Raw genomic sequence first — 27,132 nt, 5'->3', positions numbered from 1 at the left:
CCGCCGCTTCGGGGTATGGGCGTTCCTTCTTGATTGACAGTCTTCCGACAGGCTTCCGACGGTCGCATCCATCGCGTCACGAGTAGCTGAAAGAAGCCGACGTCGGTGCGGCTCTATACTGCGCCTGCGCACCGACGTTCAGCTATTTTCAGAAAATCGTGACGCGATAGATGCGACCGTCAGGAGCCTGTCAATCAAGAAGGAACCGCAGCCCATACCCGGAAGCGGCGGAGAAGATCGCTCTCTAAAACGGTAAGTACAGCTTCGATTTTAAAACAACTAGCCGATTCCCCTAGACAAAATGAACATCAATCTAAGGGTAAAAAAAAATTTGAGGGGGGAACTTCCGCTTTATAGCGGAAGTTCCACTTGTGGGTGGAAACCGCTTTAAACCCACAAGTGCTTTTTACCACTTCTATTGCTTTATATTGGCGTTTTTGTTTTGTATTTAAAGCTTTTATTGAACAATTTACAGTTTAAACATATTTCTGCAGGTTATAAGGCAATACTGTGGAAATGCATAGAACGATATGTGGCGCTTTATTTTGGCTTTTAGTATTTACAAATGCAACAATTTAGAAATTGGATGAAAGGTTCAGCACTGGGAAACACTTTTTGATAGATAAATAGTAAATTTTATACACAACTATTTCGATCAGACCACAGATGAGGGACAGTCCCTCGAAATCAGGGACAGTTGCTATGAACGCCCGCCCCACCCCAGTGTGAAAGGGGTCTCAAGGAAAGAAAGCCTAAAAAAAATGAAAACAAATGCAGCCATCACATGTAAGGATTGGTAAGCTGTGATCTAATAAATGTTTGGATTTGGATTGATCACAGACGTGTTGTATAAGGAGATTGGAGGAGGAATGATCAGGGAGGTGATCAGGGAGGAGTTGGTGACCAGGAAGTGTCACCCTGTGTCATTGGGGACAATGGGGAAATGTGAAGTTCACAAGTCAGCCATCTGCAGACACCCAGCATGACTCACATCTCTCTGAAATCACAGCACATGTCTGCACTACGGTGAACTCTCTCCCTGTAGGAATCTTCTTTCTAGAGGAAAAAAAAATCCGAGTTTCCAGCGGAAAGAATGACTGGCGTCCATGAGGAGAGCTCCTCTCACACTTTCCATCGCTATCCTGCTCAGCAACACGATGGGCTCACTGAAACCTTGCCCTCTTTACTGCCCACTCCAAAAATGGCGATTTCTCGCCTTCAGCGGCGACGTCAAGCAAAACCCCCCTCGGCAGCCTATGAGAAGCCGCGGGGCTCGCTCCAATAGGCTAACGTCGAGTAGACGAATCCCCGCCCCTCCCCCGATTCTATATAAGGAGCCCCGTTCGCAGCCGGCCCTGGCTGGCTCAATCCTGTCTGACTTCACCTCCATTTCCACGCAGGCAGAAGACGTTCTCCAGGCTCCCCGGGCTTCCCTTTCTTGCTTTGTACGGACGGATTACACGCCAAAGCTGCGCCCATTCCCGCCGTGCCGCCACCTGGGCTTATGGCAAGAGTCGCCTCGGCCATTTCTCCCTTGTGTCCCCACACCACTCTTTAAAAATTCCGCCAAAAAAGAGAAGACGATTCCCCAAGTCCTTTGGGCCGTTACCTCACGTAAGTAAAAATAAAAAAAAAGGGTGTATGAATGGAGCCGACATGGCGGGGCCCCGGATGTGTGCGAGGTGTATTGTAGTGGCGCCCTCTGGTGGCGGACGGCTGTTGCCTCGCGCTGTGTGAGCCTGCGCGTGACCGGGGCTTTCCTCGGGCCACGCGCCTGTGGCTGAGGGGTGGCGGTCACGTGTTTTCCCGGCCAGCTGCTGCAGGTTAGATAGGGCGGGGCGTGGGTGACAGCGCGGGAGATTCAAATCTGGAAAGGCAGCAGGGTCACTGGGCAAAGGTGTGCCAGGGGCAGGCTGTAGAGGGCAGTAGTGAGGGAGGGTGGGCCAGGGGCAGGCTGTAGAGGGCAGTAGAGAGGGAGGGTGTGCCAGGGGCAGGCTGTAGAGGGCAGTAGTGAGGGAGGGTGTGCCAGGGGCAGGCTGTAGAGGGCAGTAGTGAGGGAGGGTGTGCCAGGGGCAGGCTGTAGAGGGCAGTAGTGAGGAAAGGTGTGCCAGGGGCAGGCTGTAGAGGGCAGTAGTGAGGGAGGGTGTGCCAGGGGCAGGCTATATAGGGCAGTAGTGAGGGTAGGTGTGCCAGGGGCAGGCTGTAGAGGGCAGTAGTGAGGGAGGGTGTGCCAGGGGCAGGCTGTAGAGGGCAGTAGTGAGGGAGGGTGTGCCAGGGGCAGGCTGTAGAGGGCATTAGTGAGGGAGTCTGAGCTGGCAGGGCAGTGACTAATGCTCCACTGCATGCAGATGGCTGATCACCCCTATAATTATGTGATGGCTGTGCTAGTAGGGCGATTGGCTTGGCCAGTCAACATCAAATGCAGGTAGTCTGCCAGGGATGTCAAGCTGGCGGCCTTCCAGCTGTTGTGGAACTACAAGTCCCGTCATGCCTCTGCTTTTGGGAGTCATGTCTGTAACTGGTGGCCTTGCAATGCCTCATGGGACTTGTAGTTCTGCAACAGCTGGAGGGTCACCAGTCGTAGACCGTTCCTATTAGAAGGCTTCCTTGTTCCTGTTTTGGAAAGGTAAAGCCTAAAATCTATTGCAGCTTATTAATCATCAGATGTGGCGGCTGCATTCGTTTGGGGGGCTTTCAGACCTGACCATTATGTCTGCTGTGCTCCTTTATGCAGAGTGGGGGCGCTCTACTGGCCAGATCAACAGATGAAACCGAGGGCAACTGTTTCACCTGGTGATCCGGCCAGTAATACATCTCCTGTATTAGAATGCCCCCACTCTGGATAAAGGGGAACAGGAGGCACAGCAGACAGTAGCATTGTCAGTCTGGGGACATGAGAGTGTTGGATGTACTAGCAGATGTAAACACACTGAAGCCAAGCTACAGCCCATACTTTAAAGGGGAGGTTCACCCTAAAAACGACTTTCTCTTATTACACTGGCCCCCCCACATTACAATACGATTATGCCTATTAGTTTTTTTTTGATGCTGTACATACCTTCGTACAGCTAATTCACCCGCGGCTTCCGGGTTGCGAGTCCCGCGGGAGTGGGCGTTACTAATATGTCTGTGATTGACGTTTTGACAAAAAACGAGCTCCCCCCGTGAAAGGAGCCGAATGGCGAGTCGGCTCTATACTGCGCATCGCCGTTCGGCTCCTTTCGCCAATCGTGACGCGGCTTACGCGACGGGGGGAGCTCGTTTTTTGTCAAAACTTCAATCACCAGCATGTTAGGAACGCCCACTACCGCGGGACTCGCAACCCAGAAGCCACCGGTGAATTAGCTGTACGAAGGTATGTACAGCATCAAAAAAAAACTAATAGGCATAATCGTATTGTAATGTGGGGGGCCAGTGTAATAAGAGAAAGTCGTTTTTAGGGTGAACCTCCCCTTTAAAGAGGAAGTAAACCCTTTGGGTTTCTACTTCCTTTCTTTTACCCTGCAAAGTAAATGTGCTAGTATGCATAAAAAATACTAGCACATGTGGCAAAGCCTGCGCCGTGCCCGCTGCAGGCCACATCCATGTTCGGTGTTCTTCCTTCTGGGGCCGTGGACTCTGCCTCTGACTGTCCAGAGTCGCTGGTCACAACTCACTTGTGAAGAAACATCGGTTGGCACACGCGCCAATGACCTGACGGGCGCAGTATACAGTAAATATCTCCTAAACGTGCACCAACTTGCAAAGCGAGGGTTAGAACCTCTTTAAAAGCTGTTACAGCAATGTTTTTCCTTGTGGGGTAAAGGATTTTACATGATTAAAAACTGATCACTCACGCCCCCTGAACGATTTACCTTGACAGATGGTAACAGACAATTAAACGTCAGTTTTACCGCATTTAAATGCTGAGTTTGCGTTTTAGAAACTTTTATGCTTTTTTTTTTTAAATTATCAAATTAAAAACGTCTATGCGCATTTATAAGCCGTTGCATGCATTTTTTGGCGTTTCAAATGCCTCTTTCTAAGAAAGCTTCTAAACTCAACTGACTATAAACGCCCCTGTGTACTGATAACAGAAGAGTTCAGGGGCAGCTGAAAAAATGCCCAACTGATCCTAAACGTCTGTTTACCAGCAGCAGTGTACATGAAGCCTCGTGCACACTACTCATTTTTTTCATTTAACAAACTGACAGCTCAGGTCGGGGCTGCTGTACTAACAATCCAATGTTGGTACATCGATCTCCCCTGCTGTTATGTTCTGACAAGGGGACGGCCCCCCTTCCAGAAAACTCTCATCCATTGGCTCAAAGCGCCAGTTGGCAGACCTTTTTAGGTCATGACCCTTTGTCAAACAGCTGGCTTCTGACCGGCTGCCGTACACACGGGCCGAATGTCGGCTGGTTTCTATTGAACCTACTGATGCCCCCCGACATTTGGCACATGTACTTGGGCGTATTTGCCCATTATGGTAAAACTTTCTAGCCCATAGAATGTGGCATGGTCTTCCTTGTAGCTGATGATCTCCTTGCGGCTCCAGCAATGGCCTCCAGGACATAGATGGGCAGCAGTGGAAACCTGCCAGGTATTCCGAACTCTTGCTCCATCCAAAGTGTTAAGTTTTGTGTACAGTAGCCAAGTGAATTGTCTTTCATAGATTGCTTTTGTTAAATAAGGCTAACCATACACACTTCACCCCCTCAGCCTTCGGGCTGAACAATGCATTTGGTTTCCCAATCAATGCGAACAGCTTAAATGGGATTTCCAATGCTGGCTATTGTGTTTAGGCAGCCGCAGCGCCCACTGAGCACCCAAACAGTGACAGCATCTGAATGTAGTTGCTGTTTGGCTGGTAATTTTGTCTGGCTCCTTTGCTGGCTCCTTAGGCTTTTGTCAAACTGTGGTGCCAGCAGGGCTGCCCACGGCTCAGATTTCAGCAGGGATCGGATAAAGTTCTAGCCATGCATTGCTAGCCTAAGCCTGTTTCAGTCATTAGCACCTGTTAATTTAGTGAGATGGTTTCCATTTAGATTTGTTCCTATAAAAGTTTACTAGTCTACTTGTGGGAGATTCTATGTTAGAATTTGGATCTGAGTACAGCATTTTGTATGCTTACAGGGATTCCCCTCCTGGTATTGGCACCATACCTGGGATCAGAAGGTAGTTTCTCACTTTAAAGGGCTCCCTATGGTGAAAATGAGGCCATTGTGTACCGTTTGTTCGGTGGGCTGTGAGTGAATTCACGCTCTTGCAAAGTTGCAGGTGCCGCCGCTGTCTGGCACCGGACAATGTAATGAAGTGGTGTCTGCCAGGAGGGAACCACAGGGTGGTACGCTATCCGACACAATCTGAAGTACACCCGGAGCTCAGCAATAATGTACTTTCCTCCTTCCAGACAGTTCAAGGATAAGTTCACCTTTTGCAGGTAAAAAGTCAAACATTTTTTACACGGCAGCCTGTCTAGCATTGCAAGTTTGGTCAGCAGATGGTGGGTGCAATGCCAGGATGCTGCACACTGTCAGCTCATACCTCCCATACAATAACTGAACCTATGAGAGTGCTCACCAGCACCATCCCTTTGGTTCATTGAGAACAATGGAAAATGCAACCTGTAGTCTATTCACAAGAAGGTTGATGATGCAGCCATGTGGGTGGAAGATGCCTAACCTGCTTTCACAATGGGGCATTGCGGGGTGTGCAGGCATGTGCTTGTGTTACACCCTGAATATGGGTGTAACATGTTACTAAAAGTGAACTTAAAGGATAATTATAGGATTTTTTCTGTGGCTGGCTAACATGGCAGTAGGGTCACTGAGCTGTAAGTAAAGAGCTGACGGCTGTGAACCTGTCCTTTGCCTCATGCAGGACAGACTGATTTAAATGCTCCATGTCCTGTTTCTTATCCTTTCCTTCATTTTCTCCTCAGTGGGGTGAATGAGAAGCCTTGTTGAAGGCCCAGGTGTCTCTGGAGTATAGTCGGGGCTAACCTCTTATGTGAGCGGCTGGTCAGGCTCACAGCGCTGCATTGTGGGAGAAAGGGAAATGAGTCATGAATTCATACAAGTCCTGAGATCTCTCATCTCCAGATGGCCAAACGGGGGAGGGGAGAGTATATGCAGGGTTGGGCATTAAAGCAACGTTCCAGTCCCCTAAACTTCTCCTATATAAAGGCTGCTCTGTAATTGTCAAAACATGTAAATTAACATTTCTAACATGTCCTATTTTGCGCTTTTACTCTCCTGAAAAATAGTTTGTTACTCACAGATCTCGGAAGCAGGGAGGTTCCATTTTAGCTGTGGGCATCTGAAGCCCTCCCTCCTGTGTTAATTTTCTGGATGTGAGCACGCGCAGTAATGCCTCAGTGAGGCCCTTCTCACTGACAGGTTGCTATAGTAATGCCGGCAGAAGTTCCTGTCCCATTTCTATAGCAATATGTCAGAGAGGAAGGTAAAAGAATTCAGATCAGGCAGGGAATCGCCCGAATGCAGTGGCCTTGCTAGGGGTGCAAGCTGCACCCGGGTGACACCAGTCTGAGGGTGACAAAAATCATGTCTTAATTTTTTAGTTTATTTTCAACAGAAACATCTCTGGCACTGTGCCTGGCTGGCGTTTTCCTTACTCACTCCGCTTTTGAGTCTGTGCCTGTGTCCTCTGCAGCTGCCGCTCGGGTTTACTGTGTACCAGTGGCATTGCTGTGGGGGGGCACCGCACCCAGATGACACCTGCCAGAGCGGTGACATCAAGGAGGCTGGCAGTTATAGTGGGTGCTGTCAAGCCTCCCCCCAATCGGTAAAGTGGTGACATGGCCAGTGGACTGAATCTCAGCTGAACATAAACAGCGCCGGGTGGGGACGGGATGTCAGAATGTTCCCCCGCTCGCCTCCCTTTCTCCTGTAAGCAGAGGAGAGAGCGTCTCTCATCCGTTCACGTCATTTCCTGTCTAAAGGACGCGAGATTTTGGCAATAGGCGATTCGCAAGGACTCATGGGATACATGATGCTTCTATCCCAGAAACCCTTGCAAATCGCCTAGTGACTTAATCACCTAGGCAGGGACGAGTGGAAGTCTACTTTGTAAAATGCTCGCGCCATTCTTTCACACCACTCTGTGTGCCTGAACTACAAGTCCCAGCATCCTTTGCAGCTGTCGGCCTGTATTCCTCAATGAACTATCACAGTGCTGTGGAGTGTTGTGGTAGTTCATTGATTCTTCCTGTCGGTGTATCTGCTTGTCTGTAGGGGTTGTACACAGATCTACTGACAGATCTGCAGGAGGCCTGCATGGCACCAGCGTTCTGATCACTAATGCAATGCTTTACAGGCTCCAAATAAAAATAACTGCACATTTTTTACCTGCAAAGGAAATTTATCCTTTAGCAAAACAACAAACAGGGCAGCATATATGTAACTATCTTTCAATCTGCTACTGGTCACAGTTTATACAGGGCTATGGCCCAGCATCATCGCAAGGAATAGTCAAATAATGGTATATACTACATCCCCTACCAGGGAATTCGGGGAGAGGAGGGAAATGGTTGCTAATGTGATACATGTGTTCTAGTGACGGGGTCTTTGGATTCCAGCGCTAAAGCAAGCCTTGGACAGTGGCTGGTGGTCAGAAGTGTGCATCGAAGTGTAAGCAGCGAGTAGACGTGGGGTGGTCACTTCCCTTCTGGGTGCACACTACATTGTGAATCTAGCTCTTGGTGTGCCTTAGGCTGGGTTAATTCTGCCACACTGGATTCATGTGTACAGTGGTGTGCATTATGATCGCTGGTGCACTATTCAATCCTGTATGCACCACACAGCACTTGTTATAAAATTGGCACATGACCCTGTCAACTTGTATGCTGCTTTAAAGTGCTACTAAACCCAGGACTCTGCATTCCCTATATCTGGTCTCCCAGTGTACACAGAACAAATGCAATTATTTTAGTAAATATAAACTGCTAAATACCCTCTCTCATCAGTGTACAGCAGTCTTGTGACTTCTATCAGTCCCTGATTAAAGCTTGTAGAAGTTTTCTTACTGGAGCTGTCCTACAAAGATGCAGGACCCCTGACCCTCTGGATAGTGCTGATTGGTCCTGTGCTGAACACATGCGCTCGCCTAAGAAAAAAATATAACTCTTAGCAATACACACCAAACTGAGCATGTGCAGCCTGACTCCACATACTTTGTTATCTTGACCTGTTCTGGTGTCAGTGGAAGAGGAGGATCTGTGCATACAGGATCAAACAGCCTTTTTCCACAATGCACAAGATTAACCCCTTAGATTCCATAATGAGTATAACCAGCATGCATTACTCTATATATGGACTGATTTTACTGTTGTTGGTTTCCAAACTCTTAATGCGCCTATCCATGTACTGGCACACTGACCATCTGGCCATAGAGCAAGAGTTGATTCAGTGTTTGGGGAGTTTATAAAGTATTGAAAAAAGCCAAATATACATTGGCTACCTATACTTTGTGAGGCTCAAGAACATTCTGGATGTGCTACCTAGCTATTAGGTGTAGATCAGTGGGCTCACCAGTCAATGGCTCTCATGGGTGTAAGCGGAGAGAAGACATTTGGCTGTTCAGGTGTTTGTAGAAGATCAGGACTTCTATGCTGAGCACTGGGACATGATGCTGGACAGCTCAGCAAAATCGATTTCACAGCCCAGCTAAGGCCGTGTGTTCTGTTCATTGGCGTGTCTGTGACTCGCCTCATCTGTGCTATTATAAGTTAGCTACCACTTTTCTGGAGCCCGTCGCCAACCTTTTGCTCTGATTATAAGTTGGACTCCTGTGTAGCACAGCCGTGGTTGGTATGACTTGCTGGACTTGCAGAGTGTGAATGGATCTTCTGGGGGACGGGGGGGTCCTGAGAATATCGGCACAATTAACTTCCCTCTAATTGAACCGTTAACCATGACTGCTGCTCATTATAGCCGGTTAGCCATGTCTATATTTAACACTGTTCATGTCTGTCACATGGTGACCATGGTAGATTCTAACTTGTGATTTCTGCTTGCTGTACTTCTCACATTGGTGAAACGCTTTTATTCAGCTTGCCTGAACTAATAGACGATTGCATTAGCCTAGTTAGTGAGCAGTCTAGACAGTGTGCTAATTGGTTTACCAACAGGTAGCATGTTTGTTGCCGGAATATATTAAGCCGTAAATAGATTAAAGAGCTTTTAGGTACAGAAAACCCTTATCCTATGTACAATAAAGTCTGGGCCAGGTTATGTAAATTTTATTAACGTCTTGTAGCAGTTGGGTCATTTCAAAGTATTATACATGCAGAAGAATGCTAATCTTGAAGTGTTAAATCAAATATTCTTTTAAAACCAAACTACTATAGCCTCAGACCTCCGTTACATGGCTGTTTACTGGATTCCAGTGGTAAGAATCAGCAGATTCCTGAGGCTGCAATGACAGGTGCATGCAAAATAGCAGCTCAGCCGATATAAACTGACAGGCTGACCGTGGCTTCTGCTCCTAACATGTATCCACACACCACAGGATTACCTGAGGTTTAGGGATTGATGGCGGTGTCCAGGCTCAGATATCTGTCCCTAACTGCGGTGTGTACATGGGAACAGTGGTGGCTGCTGTCAGCCTGTCAGTTTTCAAGGGTAATTGGCTGCTGTCAGCTTGTCATTAGTTTTCTTGGGTAATTGGCTGCTGCTATTTGCATGCTCCTGTGACTCCAGACACAAGAATCCAGTGGATGCAGCTAAATGGCCCTGTGACACCCCGGTCACACTTGTGCGACTTGTCGTACGATTTTAGACATCAAAGTTGTCTGATTCCTCCTGTGTTGTATTGTAACTGTGCGGTCCGCCTTCATGTAAAGCGCTGCGCAAACTGTTGGTGCTATATAATTCCATAATTCCTGTATAATGACAAGTCATACCACATGTTTTGCAATAATAACCATATATGTTGAACTTCAGTAATTTTTTAATCTTTCGTCTATTAAATCTTCTGCTCTTTTGTTTTAACGTTGGATAGTAAAACAGTTTTTTTTCTGCCAGTAAATACCTTATACAGCCCACTTCCTGCTTCTTGTCTGGTAAAAGCCTAGGCTTATGACATCATGCACAGCGCTCTCTAGTCAGTTTGGTCACTAAGGAGGGGGTGAGTCATAAGAGGGCTAATGAGGGCTGGATGTGCGCGTGTGTAAATCCAGGAAGTGAACAGGCAGCAGCTTCAGCTGCTAACAGTTAAAATCGATGCTGCCAGACTTGGTAGAGGAGATTTCGGCAGCATATTTGGCAAGTACAGAATCGGTGTAAATGCAAAGTGGTTGGAGGGAAGCTTCTGATAGGTGAAGATGTTTTTATTACAAGTCATGTGAGCAGACTGCAGTTCCTCTTTAACCACTTGCCACATATCATATAGCAATATGACGACGACAAAGTGGTTTAGCTATCCTGATCGGACATCATATGACGTGATCAGGATAATAAGCTGGCGTGTGCCCGCGGGGGTGCGTAGTGATTGGAGGTGCTGTGTTTCAATCTGACACACTGCATAGCCGATCGTGGTAGGTAGTCTATGACAGAGGCTTCTTTCCACGTGATCAGCTGGGAGCCAATCACAGCTGATCGTTGTGTAAACCGGGAAGTGCCAGTTAGGCGGCTTTCCTCGGTTCACACTGACAGGGAGAGCCGATCGGCGGCTCTCCCTGTCAGAGGGGGGTCTGCGCTGATAATCACATTGATTAAAGCGGTGTTTCACCCTAAAAACAAATTTCTAGCATGCCATCAAGCATACTAGCACGATCTACCGTACACATTTATTTTATTTTTTGGCGCCGTACTTAGTTTACTGCCGTAGTGAAGTTTCAGACTCCCCGCGGGGAATGGGCGTTCCTATGCAGAGGGAAGATGATTGTCGGCCGGCTATGGCGCGTCACGCTTCCTGAAGATAGCCGAAATAGGACTTGCCTCTTCACGGCGCCTGCGCAGTCAGCTCCCATGTCTGTGCGTAGGCGCCGTGAAGAGGTAAGTCCTACTTCGGCTATCTTCGGGAAGCGTGACGCGCCATAGCCGGCCGTCAATCATCTTCCCTCTGCATAGGAACGCCCATTCCCCGCGGGGAGTCTGAAACTTCTCAACGGCAGCAAACTGTAAGTACGGCGCCAAAAAATAAAATAAACGTGTACTGTAGATCGCGCTAGTATGCTTGATGGCATGCTAGAAAGTTTTTTTAGGGTGAACCCCCGCTTTAAGTAAAGCCCCCATCAGATGTGCCCCATAATAAACGCCAGTGCCCATAAAAGTGCCAATCGGTGCCTCATCAGTGATGCCACTCAGTCGTGCCTGTCAGTAGCTCCTCATCAGTGCTGCCTATCCAGCGCCGCCCATCAGTTTTTTATTTTTTTCGTAATTGTCCGGGTTTTTCTTTTTTTTTTTTTTATATATAGCGCAAAAATAAAAAGCGGTGATCAAATACCACCAAAAGAAAGCTCTATTTGTGGGAAGATAAAGATAAAAAATATTTCGGTAGTGTTGCACAATGGTCATTCAAAGTGTGACAGCGCTGAAAGCTGAAAATTGTCCTGGGCAGGAAGGGGGAAAGTGCCCGGTATTGAAGTGGTTAAAGTTGTAATGACTTCAAAGTGGTTTATGATCTACCTTGGTCAGACTCTCCTGCATCTTGGGCCATAGTCTTCCATGCTAGCCCTCAAGATGAATAAAAGTCAGATCTGAATGTTTTATATGCAACATTGGGTCTGACATTGCAAAGGTACAAGTCGCACCATCCAAAGGCGGCCCAGGGCTGGCGGTACAATATACCATTTTTCTTTTTTACATTTAGCAAAACCGTATAACATGAGGTCAAACCTAAACACTTGCATTGTATGGCCAGCTTTATTCCTCCACACAAGTGAACTACATTGAAGGACACTTGTCCATATGTAGCTGCCTGCAAAATCATTCTGCCAACACTGATCCAAAGCATGAGAGCCATTTATTGTAGATGCAGAATCACAATGAAATGAAATTCTTCACCGAGTTATGTCCGTAGGTTTTAGACATTTTCTGATTGGCAGTTAAAGGGTTCATTTTATTTTAGAGGGCTGGAGATCCCACCCAAGTCATGCCCCTCTTTGGCGCCGGCTTTCCCTTTTGCCATTATCTATTATCATTTTTGGGGTGGTGTTGGTGGTAAACAGTGCAAATGGAGGGAATGTAGGGTGGGGTGAGGGATTTCTTTCCGGTCTGGGCCAGCCCTAGCTAGTTTTCTCCTTCCTGTCATTAAATGAACAATATAGTGTGCTGGTGTCTGGGCTCACTCTCAGTCTGATGGACCAGCTGAGCACACCATGAAGTCCCTGCACTCTGCTATTGAAGCCTATGGAGGATGGCTTGTTTAAATGTCTCAGGTAAATGCAATTTGTAGATTTAGAAGTTACTTACTGTAATCATTGTGTAGATTAAAGTATAGGAAAGCTAGTTTGATGGTTGAGCATCTGCAACATATACTAATACTTTATGGTGGGATGCCATGTGTGGGCTGGTGACTGGCAAATGACAAGGACGGTAAAAGCAGAGCAGTGTGTCCATAGAGAACTTCTAATCTCAGGTCATCGGCAGCAGGCAACCCCCCTACTGTGCATTGGAATGGAGATGTCGGCACGGCTCTGATCAGCCCAGACTAGATCATTAAGAGCTCATGCACACTGCAGCTAAAAATCTGCTTTTACAGGCATTTGAGCATTTATTTCTCTGCCTAAAAGTGTGTGCTTTTTTGTGCACTTTTGCACATTTTTGATCGGTTTTGAGCCTTTTTCTGCGTCTTTGGGCACTTGGATGTCTTTACTGTTCTAAAACTCCTCTTAAAAACACGAGTTTGGGTTTTGTTTTTGCTACCTGTAAGATCATATTGTTTTAAACTCCTGAACATGCCATAGTGTTGGAGGGGAGTTTCCAGGCAGAAATGAAAGCTCAAAAGCCAGTAGGAGAAACGTCTTTGAGATGCAGTGTGGATGAGCCCTTCGTTTTTTACCCGCACTGAACTTTACTGCTTCACGCAAAACTCGTTCCTTGAAATCAATTGCACCTTTAACCTGTGTGAACAAATTCCTGTGCTCTGAAGCTGAATGTCCAGGAAGAAAGCTTATAAATGTCTGACGGTTTCTAATGCTGAATGTGTTTATACCGTTTCTTAGCAGTTGCGTCTGACAACAGATCTAGTGAATGGTTCTTGCAATGAGCGGACGTGTTGTCCTGGGTTCTAGGTGATCTCGACACTTTAGATGGATAATCATGTAGGATTAACTAGTAGTTATGTTGCAGAATACACATCCGTGAATGAATGAATCATTTGCAGTGTCATAAGATCATTTTGTACCTGTGCATGCTGCATTTTTTCCCAGATATTTGAGATTTTCCATTTAAATATAAAAGAGCATCATGTTGGTGTAAAATAGAATATGATAAGACATATGCAGAGCGTAGATGAGTGAAAAGCATCAACTAATTGACAGATTGCATTCTTACCAAACATATCACATACCCAAAGTGCACAAAGTCGGGCTACACTGAGAACTCTTACCTACTACAGAACACAAGCGCTCCATCCAGACCAAGAATTACTAGTACACAAGATTAGTAAAGCTAGTTATTTGGTGGGTAATGACAATATATTGAACTGAAGTTTCCACTATAGACACTTGTAGTGTAATCCCATTTAGGGCTGCAACTAACGATTATTTTCATTTCAAAAAAAAATTTGGGCCAATTTGTTGTTGGGCAGATTACAAAACACAAATTGCCGCAAAAACACATCACATGCTTTTCTGCAGCTTCTCCATTGAACCAAAAAAAACCAAAATGGCACCTTTTGCGTTAAAACGTCCTTGCCCTTTCCAAATACGCAGCAGTTTAAAAAAAATCATGGATGTGAATGTATCCTATAGGAAAACATGTAAATGTGAACTGTAGAGTGTTTCTGCAAAAAACACCAAAAAAGAGGTGTGACCCAGGCCTGAGATGTTTAGTAACATAATGGGGGGGGGGGGGGGGGGGTTAAAAAAACTAAAATAAGTACAAAAAGAGCAAATAATCGCTACTGTAATGGGTTCATTTATTTACCGTGGGAAAGTGATATTTACGATTTGCTTTTTTGTACTATAAAGTGCTAATTTTAGTTTTTTTAACCCATTATGTTATCGGCCGATTAATCGATTATGAAAATTGTAATAGATTATTTTCATAATTGATTAGTTGCCGATTAATCGATTAGTTGTTTCGGCCCTAATCCCATTTCCACAATGCTGTTTTATTATCGGCACAACCTGGTATCACACTAGTAGATCCTTGTTTAAATGTATACTATGAAATGTGCTGTAAGAGTAAAAAAACAATTGTCACAGCATATTGCAGTAGAGTGAACAATGAAACAGATATACGATAAGATTGCATCTTAATTCTTAAATTCCCATTGGCTTCTATGAAGTAGCGCTGTCAGTATAACACATGACCACTTGTATAAGTGATCCAAGAATAACTGAATGTGTGGGGAATGGCTGTAGGTGATTTGGGATTGTAGGCACTCACTACGAAATGTGAATGATAGATTGCTCTTCACTAGATGGATGCTTCATTCTGTTTTGCAGAATAAATCCTCCAAGACTTGTCCTTTCCGTCTTCAGCTGTCATCTAAACATGTTCACGAAAACATTGCAGTGATTTTGTCAGTCATTCATTAAGACCTGAAGCACAACAGAGCTTTAACACTTCATGGCTGACTTGGAAATGTCAAAGGTTGTTATATTTGACAATATAGTCAATTGTAGAATATAGTGATTGGTTGAAGAATGTTACTGGTCTGGCTAAAGCCAACCGTTAGGTGGAACCTAATGTGCGTATGTTTGGGATCAGGTATCCTGATATATAGATTGCTTAAAGTAAATTTTTCTCAGCGTATTATCTTACCGGAGATCCTGCCAGTGACGGCATATCTGTTGCGGGCCAATTTAGAAGCCGCATTGTCAGGCTGCGCTCCCGCTGTCAGGGCGTTCCCCCAAGCCCAACTTAATACTCAGTCAAATCTCTCGATTCAGCAGTGTGCACAGGAGCCTCGGCTGTCCCAGGTCTCTCTCATAGGCTGAGGCATAGCCATTGGCTTCCACTACTGTCAATTTCAGCCAATGAGGAGAGCAGGGGTGGGGCAGAGCCACGGCTCTTATGGATGCTTAGAGCGAGGCTTGGGAGTGAGCACACACCAGCGCCCCATAACAAAAGGCTTGCTATTGGAGGTACTGGTCGAGGAGGAGCTGGGAGTGCTGATGGGGGAACCTGAGAAGAGGAATTGGGGCCTCTGAAAAAACATTGAACAGAGCATGTAAGTGACTTTTTAAAAAGAACCTTTAATATCACTTTAAAAGTGTTTTTTCTATAGGTAAGTCTATAGGTACATAATTCCTAACACACTAAAAATATAGACTTGAGGTATATATACTTTAAGCGGTCAGCCCCTGGCTTCTTGTCTTGGATAATCTCCAACAGCAAAATTCCCTGTACATCATTTCTGGCTCTGTTCTGTCCGAGGTTTAGGAGTTTTCTAATAGTTGCATTCACCATAATCGTAGATATCGTATATTAAAGACAATAATTAGTGCTTATTCACACCAGCGGGTGTGTGCCAGGATGTATAATGCACACGTGTGGCTGTCCTGCATTGGTAAAACACATGTGTGGTTTTCTCCCTTTTTAACTTCTATTGAATTCTGTGTGACAGCGTTTTGTGGTGATTTTTTAGCACACACCAAGGCAGTGTATAAGGCAGATTGCCTTGTCTATGGGGCACACAGCCCAATTCACATGGTTTGAACAAGCCCCTAAGTGGTGATATAAGTTTTTTTTCTTTCAACATTTGCCAAAATCTGAAATTCATTTTGTGGAACAGGTTCTTTAAATTAGAAAATTGCTTATGTCATTGCATGACAGCGTAGCAATGTGGCAAAGACCAAAGTACACAGAGTTCTGTACAATTATGTAATTTCTTACAGATAAGAGACAAAAAAATATCTCCAGTGGAGTTGTTTTCAGTCCTCTGGAGGAGAGAAATTCCTTTTCTGTTCAGTTACCATCAGAATAATACTATGGAGGAATCTTATGAAGTACAGCAGGCAATGCCAATTTAAAGCGGTGGTTCACCCTCCTTAACAACAGTATAGCATTAAATTCGGCATAGTAGCGCGAGCTACAGTATGCCTGTCTGTATTTTTTTATCCCCGTACTCACAGTGCTATTGTACATTGAAGATTCTGTCTGCCGTGGGGAATGGGCGTTCCTATGGAGAGGGAGGATGATTGACGGCCGGTGCATTGCCATGAAATGCGATTTGCCATGAAATGTGATGGTCCGCCTCCATCACATCCCATTGGCTCACTCATGTCATGTGACATATCTCCTCTCCCTGTGATAGCTTCAGCTATATATGTGGATGAGGGCTCAAGTGTCGCCCCTCCACCTCTTCTGCGCCTGCTCCTTCCATAGAACTGAGAGTGATACCCGTGTAACCAAAAGATAATATAAAAGTCCTATTGGAGAGTATGGGGGATTTCCAGGGTGCAGAATCCAAGAATCAAAGCACGGAGCTGGTATATACTGTTAGGAAGGAGAAGCCAGTGTGATATGCACAGCTCTGTGAGGAGCAGCCTGTGTTGCAGTGAGTGCATTGCTCGTGTAACAATGTATAGAAACAATGATCTCACACACATCTATAGGCTGCCTCTCCCCTCCTCCTGCTCTCAGGCTGTGTGACCAGCAGCACACACACACCATGGGCAGCCTGTATAATGGAGCAGCCTCCCATCTGCCTGCCCCCCTCTCCTCTCTCTTAGCCCTTTGAAGAGCTGCACGGGGGCTGACCTCCCTGGGTGCGCGAGTAAGCTACATTTAGTACTACAGCTCCGTGCAGCTTCAGTTATTACAGGGAGAGGAGATCCTCTCCCTATGATAGCCTAGCTGAGACTGATGACGTGTCTATATGTCACATGACATGAGTGAGCCAATGTGATGTGATGGAGGCGGACCATCACATTTCATGGCAAATCGCATTTCATGGCAATGCACCGGCTCTGGCACGTCACGCTCCCCGAAGACAGCCGGAGTAGGTCTCGGCTCTTCACGGCGCCTGCGCACAGGCTATGCGCAGGCGCCGTGAAGAGCCAAGCCTATTTTGGCTATTTCCGGAGAAGCGTGACGTGCCAGGGCCGGCCGTCAATCACCTTCTCTCTCCATAGGAACGCCCATTCCCCGGAATCTTCAATGTACAATAGCACAGTGAGTACGGGGATAAAAAAATAGACAGGCATACTGTAGCTCGCGCTACTATGCCGAATTTAATGCTAGAGGAAAACATTTTTTTTTTTTTTTTTTTTTAATATAGGGTGAACCCCCGCTTTAACCACTTAAGGACCCCCCACTGTATATATACGTCCTCTTTTTAAACATGGATATCTCAGTAACGGCAGCAGCTGCTGCCACAACTGAGATATCCATGTTTTCAGCTGGTGGCCGTGTAAACGATAACGGCGGTCTCCGCGGCGGATTCGCCGCGAGATCGCCGTTATCGGTGGCGGGAGAGGGGCCCTCCGCCGCTTACCGGAGCCGTCGGTAGCGGCGGAGGAGATCCGATGCTGCCGCCAGGAGAGTGAGGACTTGAGTGAGGGCAAGATGGCCCCCACCCGTCCTCATAGCTCTGCTGGGCGGAAGTGACGTCAAAACGTCAGTCCCGCCCAGCCTCTTAAAGAGACAATTTTTTTTCTGTCATTTTTTTAAATGACAAATTTTCCTTTTTTTTTTTTTTTTTTTGCATTTAAGCCTAAATATGAGATCTGAGGTCTTTTTGACCCCAGATCTCATATTTAAGAGGACCTGTCATGCTTTTTTCTATTACAAGGGATGTTTACATTCCTTGTAATAGGAATAAAAGTGATCATTTTTTTTTTTTTTATATTTTAGTGTAAAAAATAATAAAATCAATAAAATTAAATAAGAAAACAAAAAAAATTTTTTTTTAAAGCGCCCCGTCCTGACGAGCTCGCGCGCAGAAGCGAACGCATACGTGAGTAGTGCCCGCATATGAAAACGGTGTTCAAATCACACAAGTGAGGTATCGCCGCGATCGTTAGAGCGAGAGCAATAATTATAGCCCTAGAGCTACTCTGTAGCTCAAAAAATGCAACTTATAGAATTTTTTAAACGTCGCCTATCTAGATTTTTAAGGGTAAAAGTTTGACGCCATGCCACGAGCGGGCGCAATTTTAAAGCGTGACATGTTGGGTATCATTTTACTCGGCGTAACATTATCTTTCACAATATATAAAAAAATTGGGCCAAATTTATTGTTGTCTTATTTTTTAATTCAAAAAAGTGAATTTTTTCCAAAAAAAGTGCGCTTGTAAGACTGCTGCGCAAATACGGTGTGACAAAAAGTATTGCAATGACCGCCATTTTATTCTCTAGGGTGTTAGAAAAAAAAATATATAATGTTTGGGGGTTTTAAGTAATTTTCTAGCAGAAAAAAATGTTTTAGTCTTGCAAACACCAAATCTGAAAAACACCTGAGGTCTTTAAGTGGTTAAAGGGTTACTAAAGGAAAATGTTTTTCCTTAAAATAACAAACATGTTATACTTACCTCCACTGTGCAGTATGTTTTGCACAGAGTGGCCCCGATCCACGTCTTCTGGCTGTCTCTGGTCCTCCCCGCAAGAACTCATCACAGTAATGCGAGAGAGCTCGCTTGGTGATGAGTCCTTGCAGGTTTACTCCCGTGATACAGCGAGCGGCCATAGCCGCTCACTGTATCGCTCGGCCCCGGCGTGCCGCGTCACTGGGTGTGATTGACAGCAGCGCCAGCCAATGGCTGCGCTGCTCTCAATCCATCCGCTCTAGCCAATCAGCGGCCATGCTGAGCGGCGTAGAGGATCTCTGGACCAAGCGCGGGACTTTCGAGGGGTCAGGTAAGTAAAACAGGGGCTTGGGGGGGGCCGGCATCATCAAATGTTTTTTCACCTTAATGCATAGATTGCATGAAGGTGAAAAAAATGTTTTCTTTACAACTCCTTTAACTAAAAAGGAAAAATAAAAATGTATACTGATCAGCCATAACATTTCCACCCACCTAGAATTGGGTAGGGGGTCCCCTTTTTGCCACCATAAACCCTCATGAATGGCAGGACCAAGGTTTCCCAGTAGAACATTGACCAAAGCAATACCTGCTTCTGTCGGCTTGGCTTCTTCCCAAACTGCATCCTGGTGCCACCTCTTCCTCAGATAAGGGAGATACCTGGCCGTCCACATGATGTAAAAGAATATGATGCATCAGGCCAGGCCACCACCTTCCATTGCTCTGTGGTCCAGTCCTGATGGTCATGTGCCCATTGTAGGCCCTTTGGCTGTGGGCACTGGTCATCATGAGCACCCCGACCAGTCTGCAGCTGCACAGCCCCCATACACAGCAAAGTGCAATGCCCTATCTGACACATATCAGAACCAGCATTGTTTTTAGCAATTTAAGCCACAGTAGCTCTTCTGTTGTATTGGACCACACAGACTAGTTTAAAGGGATTTGTTGAAAAGCCTTTAGTGTAGCTGGTAGGTCCAGAGCACTAAAGATGCTTTGTTTAGTTTAATGCCACTATTCTAAGTAATGTCCAAACTTAAAGTGGTTGTAAAGTCAGGTTTTTTAGCCTGATGCATTCTATACATTAAGATAAACCTGTGTAGCATCCAGCCCCCCTAATACTTGAGCCCCATCTCTCTTCAGCGATGTCCATGAGTGCCTCAGTCAAGAAAATCCCTTCTCCATCCCCTGTGAGGCAATCGGATATTCCCTGGATCAACTACCCCCTGGCGTTGCCTCTAGAGGTCATAATGCAGAATATATTCCACTATAAGATTGTCACACTTGCAATTCTTGGCAGTAGTAAATCACCAAAGTAAAACTCCACTTTACACATTGGAGATCTGCCCCTCTACTTATTGGACAACGTTCTCTCCCTGGCCGCAATGCTGCAGATGGCCAGTGAGGGAGGTCTGACAGAGCAACTTCTAGCTAGTAATCTGAGAGGGAGAAGTGCTATATAGAAAGTAAGTTGACATAAAGTGGAGGATACACTAAAACTGGTAAACTTTTCCTGCAACGCCTCTATAAAAATATGTAATTACCTAATTTTAATTGGGTCATGGGTAGTGTCATGACTCCGGAAATTGTGGCGCACCCCCCTTACACAAGGAGCTAGAGCTGCTACGCCATGTGACTGGACGCCAAAAGTAATACAGATCTTTTATACAGGATAGGCGGGGGGAACACTTGAGGAATAGTGATTTACGAACACATTCATGATTCTATAGCTGGCACATTGAATCAACACACTTACATCTGCTTCATCTGTGTCCCTGCCTGGATCTTTTACTCTAATAATTTCTTTCTATAAGGATACCTGTTGCCTTGATTATCTACTATTTAAACTTTTTTTTTTTTTTGTAAGTTACCCACCCATAAACATGTACAGATTTGAGTGGATGGCAGGAGATTGTCCTGAATGCAAGCTTATGTAGCTTTTTCGGGAGTGAATATTGTACTTCATTGTATAGTAGTACCTGGAAATGGACAGTTTGTGTACTGAACTGTTTTAGCAGTGTTTTAATGTAGTTTAGAGCTTAAATGTTGGGTTGTTGGCTTTTCCTGTGGTAGTTTAACCATTTTACAGCTATTAAAATGTTTTTTTTTTTTCTTTTTCTAGGGCGGATTTTCTGCATTCAACTATCCAGCGGGGCTAGGAAAGGCGCTCTATAGAGAACAGTTCGACTTCAACGCAGAGCCACCTTGGCATCCTAGCTGATGCTAGGAGGTTCCATCTCCTAACTTGTCCATGTAAGTGTCCATTTTCATTGTAGAAGTATTCCTGCCACCTGAAAGTGAAATGATTTTCTTACATTACTTGGCTTATTAAGACAGTCCCCTTATAGAGAACAGCTTAAAATTTAGAGTGGGTTTGGTGTGTGATCTCTTCCTGAGTTGGCCCCCGGTCACACTAGTTGCAATGCGACGGTTTCAAATTTGCATTGCATGTTGCACCATATTGTCTGCTTTGGAAGTGGTCAGATCCGACAGTCTCATACTGATTTTGAAATTAGTTTCTGCACTACTTTGCAAGTTCAGGTGCGACTTGCATTGACATCTCCATTTTTAAAATATGGACAACCCCCTAAATTGAAATAAACTTGTAGAGAACATGAGTTCTGTTCTGTTTGCCAATGTATAAAACCTCTAACCCTGTAATGGTCTTGCCGATTTTGCTTTAGGCTTCATTCACATCTTTGCGCTTCAAATCGCAGGTGGAACTGCTGCTTTTCGAAATGGCGGCAAATCACGGGACGTCTGTGCGGTCCCCGTAATTTCCAATGGCACCCTGATCGCGCCACGATTTGTTGGGGTGAAAATCGTGCAAACAGAATTGCGGAATGCCTGTTGCCCAAAAAGAGCTCTTGTACTTCTTTTGTGCGACAGGCGTTCCGCGATTCTGTTTGTGCGATTTTCACCCAGCGAATTATGGCAAAAGCGTGCAGCAATCGGGGTGCAATTGGAAGTGACGGGAATCGCACAGGTGTCTTGCAGTTTGCCGCTATTTAGAATCGCGATTTGTAACACAAACATGTGAACAGAGCCTTAGAAGCAAGTTTCTTGGGTCGAAGGTCCAGTAATGACTAGTTCTGTTTGTGTGTTTTTTTTTTTGTAGCACATTCCTTCTAAATTCTCCAAGACTTTGTAGCAATTGTTTGGTAACATATGTAGCCAAGTGGCTCTCTATGGCATAAGCTACAGTCAGGGTCAGATATGTAGCAAGGCCTTGGACAGCAGTGTGGGCAGGGTTCTTGTCTCCTGCCTAGACAGAGTGAGATCCCATTCAGTTTTTTTGGGGATCGGATTTTAGGTGGACACCTGCCATGTCCATAGGAAAATGTGAACCATCAGATTGCCCTTATGAAAGGGGCCTTGAATGTCCATGTATCTTGATGTAAACCTGTCATGCTATGAATATAGGAAAACCTATTACTGACCGTCTTTAAAAAGTTTTTAAGAATAGCATTGATATAAATTGCTGCCACATGTAAAGCTTCTGACATCAGCCACCGTGCCGGAGCTCGGAGTAGCTTGTCATTCTAAACAGTTTATACGCTTTCTAGAATCTGGTGTTTATACATTTGTCCTCGGTGAATGCCAGATATAGCTCCATTATATGGAGTTTTTGGATGAAGTCCACTATTTATAGCAGAAATGTAAACATGCTATTTTGGTTCACTAGGTCATTTTCCAGTTTGATCACGTATGGCGCTTTCTTTAGACATTAATTGTTCAAGTTTTTAAACAGCCTAGTCACAATATAGTCTGATTGTTAATCATGTGCTTGTCCTAATTGCTGATGTGTCCTGCATGCTTTTCCAGGACCCACTGAGAATAATGAAAGCTGTGACATGTTTAAAATAGAACACCCTGGGTGTGCCGATCACCCATTGTGTTGGGGAGACGTGCAGACATTTTGGACTTGATAGCATCAGGCAACTGAAACTTTTCTTTGTGTCGGCTAGCAATTAAGGGATATGCAAGAAATAGCTTATTGTGTCAAGGCGGCACTAGTAGACTGCCTGCCAAATTCATAGTGCACCATTAGAAAGCTGGTAAAATATTGAACTTGGATGGGCAGTCATCTAAAGCAGCTTTCCTACAAGGAGGTGTTCACTTAAAGGAAACCTGAACTAAATACTGAAGCTCCTCTGTGATCACCTGAAAATTCTGGCTGCCTCTGGTTTCAGCTGACCCAAAACAAGTCAGACCTCATCTGTGCTGCTTGATCCTTGGATGCAATTCTACAACAGTGACAATCAACACATCAAACTGCTTCAGACTTGCCAGATTCACATTTTGTGACCCCCGTAGATAAAAAGGCCTTTGGGGAAGCAAAGTTTTCACTATAGCCATTCTGAGTTCAGATGTGACCCTACCTCATCCAACCCCCTGTTTGTGGCTTCCAGATTAGAATAGCTGGAATGGATCACTTCCATGAAGAAAATATATACTCTGCACGTCATACAGTGTCAAATATTGAGGCATTGCAGTTTGCCTTAAGTAATTTTTGGTTTAATAAGTGACTCATTGATTGTGGACTTCACCCATCCTCCCTAGCCTCTTGCCCAAAACGACTCCATTCCTCAAGTTCCAGCTGCTTACTTAACCACTTCCTTACTGGGCACTTAAACCCCCTTCCTGCCCAGACCAATTTTCAGCTTTCAGCGCTGACGCACTTTGAATGACAATTGCGCGGTCATACAACACAGTACCTGAGTAGGACAGTCACGGCTTGCTCCAGTCCTTAACATTTAAGTGAAAATCTTTTCTTACTGCTCCTGTGACTGCAGTGAACATGGACTTGTATAGATGGCCCTGTACAAATCATAGGGCTGACACTGCAGGTATGGTGAGCAATATTCAGCTGGGGGATGTAAATGTGGGAACTGGCTGTGTTAACGTTAATGCCTTGACAAGATTTGCCTTAAGCTGTTCTTTGAGGTTGGTGTTCTGACTGTAGAATTGTTGCAGTAATTGTCTACAGCAGGGTGGATTTGATTTAAATCACTAGTAAAAGGCGTGATTTTTAAATCGACTCTATTTAAATCATAATTTTTAAAGAGCAATTGTCATCTCTGTCCAGCAGTGGCCCCTTCTCTGACCCGCTGTTGACTCACCGACAGTCGCATTCAGTTTAATGGGGCGGCTGGTCATACGGCAGTGACGCAACAAGGTGAGGGACGTGGCGGCAGCAGTTGAGTAGATGCCCGCTAACAGGCACTGCCATGGTGGATCTGAAATGACAGGTGCTCTTTAAATGTAAGGACTCATTCTTGCTGGTAGTTCAAATCTTTAATATTTGCAAACAAAATAAAGGTTTCCTATTTAGAATAAGCTGTCAGGTTAGTAAAACAGCGATATAAGAACTGATTCAATCATACAGTTTGTAGTGTACATAGATTTGCAAAACAATGAGATAATAGAATATTCCTGAACTTTGTTTTATCTCATGGTTACTGTCATCATGCAGTGCATGTCATCTCAGCTTGCAGAGCTTGGATTCATTGAATTGAGTTTACCAAAAATGTAAATATTGCAAATAATCTGCATATATATATATATATATATATATATATATATATATATATATACCGATTTTTTGCAATATTTACATATATATATAACCGATTCCTCTAGTAATGTCTGTAAAGTGCTGCGAAAACTATTGGTGCTGTAAAAAAATCTGTATAACTGAGGAAAGTATATAATTTACGATAATTTCTTTCTTTTTTTATTTTAGTTTGTTGCATATTAGGACTTAAAAAGACCTGTAGACCCTTTATTTGACGTTTCTTGGTTTATGATTGTCGGCTTTGCGGAATACGGCTGAGATGAAAGGATTTAGCGAAGATGCAAATTACTCCATTGGCCTTCTGGATGATACAGCAACTGCAAAAGATGTCATTAGTAACTACATTTATGAGCATACTCAGGTGAGTCTCTCCTTTCCTGACCCCCAACGATGAGCTATTTACTTTTTAATAGGGTTGTCCAGATACCGATACTAGTATCGGTATCGGGACCGATACCGAGTATTTGCGGGAGTACTCGTACTCGCGCAAATGCTCCCGATACCTAAATAGAATACTTTTTTTGTATTTATCAACATGTTCTATGAAAATTCTTTGAGTTTTTTACTACTGCGTGACAAGCAAATAAAACATTTTTATTCATTTTTACTCATTTTTATTCTTTTATAATGTCTTGAGTTAGAGTTCTTCATAATTCTAAAGAAAATATCCTTAGTCTGTATTGTGGTTTGAAAACTGTCACATGACATTTAAAAAAAGTATTGGTATTCGGTATCGGCGACTACATGAAAAAAAGTATCGGTACTTGTACTCGGTCCTAAAAAAGTGGTATCGGGACAACCCTACAAAACTTAAAATTTTGTCCCACCATAAGTGTACTATGGTCACGGCATACACTTATATTTTTTAGCCTCAGCATTGAATAATACAAGCTGTGCTGGTCATCTTTCAACAACTTCCACAATTCCCTGCCTGCTCTGCAAGATATTTTTTCTATTTGGTTTACCTTAGGGCTGCAACTAACGATTATTTTCATAATCGATTAGTTGGCCGATTTATTGTTTCAATTAATCGTATAATAGCCTTAAAAAAAGAAAAATTGGCATTTTTAAAAAATTTTGGGCCAATTTGTTGGGCAGATTACAAAACACAAATTGCAGCAAAAACACTTTACATGCTTTTCTGCAGCTTCTCCATTGAAGTATATTGAACCAAAAAAATAAAAATAAAATGGCACCGTTTTGCGTTAAAAAGTCCTTGCCCTTTCCAAATACGCAGCAGCTGAAAAAAATCATGGATGTGAACGTGTCCCATAGGAAAACATGTAAATGAACTGTAGTGTGTTTCTGCAAAAAACTGAGGTGTGGACCCGGCCTGAGATGTTTAGTAACATAATGGGGTTAAAAAAACAAAAATAAGTACAAAAAGAGCAAATAATCACTACTGTAAGGGGTTAATTTTTTTACTGTGGGACAGTGCAAGTAATATTTAAAGTAGCGATTTGCTTTTTTTGTACTAATAAAGGGCTAATTTTAGTTTTGTTAACCCCATTATGTTACTGGCCGATTAATCGATTATGAAAATTGTAATCGATTAATTTCATAATCTATTAGTTGTCGATTAATCAATTACAGGCATACCCCACTTTTAAGTACACAATGGGACCAGAGCATGTATGTAAAACGAAAATGTACTTAAAGTGAAACAACACCTTTTTCCACTTCTAGGGGGTCAGGGGCTGTAGTGGGGGTGTCAAGAGCTGTAGTTGAGGTCCCAGGGGCTGTACTGGGGCACACTGCAACAGGGTGGGGTATGATCCCGGAGTTTCAGCTCCTTCTACTGTGGCTTCAAAATGTCTGTACAGTACTTGTAAGGCACTTAACATACACTCGCGGGTATGTCCTTACTCGCGAGTGTATGTAAAGTGAGTGTACTTAAAGCGGGGTATGCCTGTAGTTGTTTCGGCCCTAGTTTACCTGCAGTTCGAGATGCACCAAATTTCAGAAGCTGAAAAAGGTGTCATCGACAGTTGGCCGATAGTGGCACTGAAAACGCACATGATTTTAGTGAATTGTGATGTGGTTTTGCCACACTTGTGGTGTATTTTTCATAGATAATATCAATGCATTTCAACCTGAAGGTGCATTTTTTGAAGTTTTTTTTTTTTTTTTTCCAACTGACAAAAATTGCAACAAGCAAGATTTTTAACACCACAATGGCATAAAGACATACATAGAATTTAAAGGGCAGCATTTGTCTTGCGCTAATAATGGCAGACTATAAATTCATATTTATTTAAATGCATGATAAAAATATAATTTTTACACACTAATTTTAAAACTTTTTCCACCTATAAATGTACAACTGAATTGAACAACAAACTGATTTTTTTTTAGGTGGAGGGATGTATAAAATATGGTTGCATAAGTGTGCACATCCTTAAACTAATACTTTCTTGAAGCACCTCCTGCTTTTATTACAGCACTCTGTTTTTGGGTATGAGTCTAGCAGCATGGCACATCTTGACTTGGCAATATTTGCCCACTCTTTTTTGCAAAAAAAACTCCAAATCTCTGTGAGGGCATCTCCTGTGCACAGCCCTCTTCAGATCACCCCACAGATTTCCAATGTGATTGGCGTCTGGGCCATTCCAAAACTTCTTCTGGTGAAGCCATTCCTTTGATTTAGGATGTATGCTTCAGGTCGTTCTCATGCTGAAAGATGAAGTTCCCCTTCATGTTCAGCTTTCTAGCAGAAGCCTGAAGGTTTTGTGCCAATATTGACTGGTATTTGGAACTGTTAATTATTCCCTCTACCTTGACTAAGGCCCCTGTTCCAGTTAAAAGAAAACAGCTCCAAAGCATGATGCTGCCACCACCATGCTTCACCGTGGGTATGATCTTTTGGTGATGTGCACTGTTATTTGCACCAAACATATCTTGGAACTATGGCTGAAAA

At 44.2% G+C, this 27,132-nt stretch overlaps 1 protein-coding gene across 2 annotated transcripts in view; it reads left to right on the top strand.

Moving 5' to 3' along the window:
- The first annotated feature begins 1,337 nt into the window (after window positions 1-1,337).
- AZIN1 (antizyme inhibitor 1) overlaps window positions 1,338-27,132 on the top strand; it is a 40,775-nt gene continuing 14,980 nt past the window's right edge. The window contains exons 1-3 of one of the 2 annotated variants that reach the window (XM_040354815.1): window positions 1,338-1,614; window positions 20,760-20,890; window positions 24,384-24,576. In XM_040354815.1, coding sequence (XP_040210749.1) covers window positions 24,475-24,576 — 102 coding nt within the window. In that variant the 5' untranslated portion in view covers window positions 1,338-1,614; window positions 20,760-20,890; window positions 24,384-24,474. Of the gene's footprint in view, window positions 1,615-12,304; window positions 12,383-20,759; window positions 20,891-24,383; window positions 24,577-27,132 lie in introns of those variants that run through there. The other variant, XM_040354816.1, reaches the window with a different exon arrangement.

Source organism: Rana temporaria, chromosome 5 (assembly GCF_905171775.1).
Source record: "Rana temporaria chromosome 5, aRanTem1.1, whole genome shotgun sequence".
In the NCBI taxonomy this organism is placed as follows: domain Eukaryota; kingdom Metazoa; phylum Chordata; class Amphibia; order Anura; family Ranidae; genus Rana; species Rana temporaria.
Note: the sequence above shows the minus strand (reverse complement) of the source record. Positions and strands in the feature narration are given on the sequence as shown.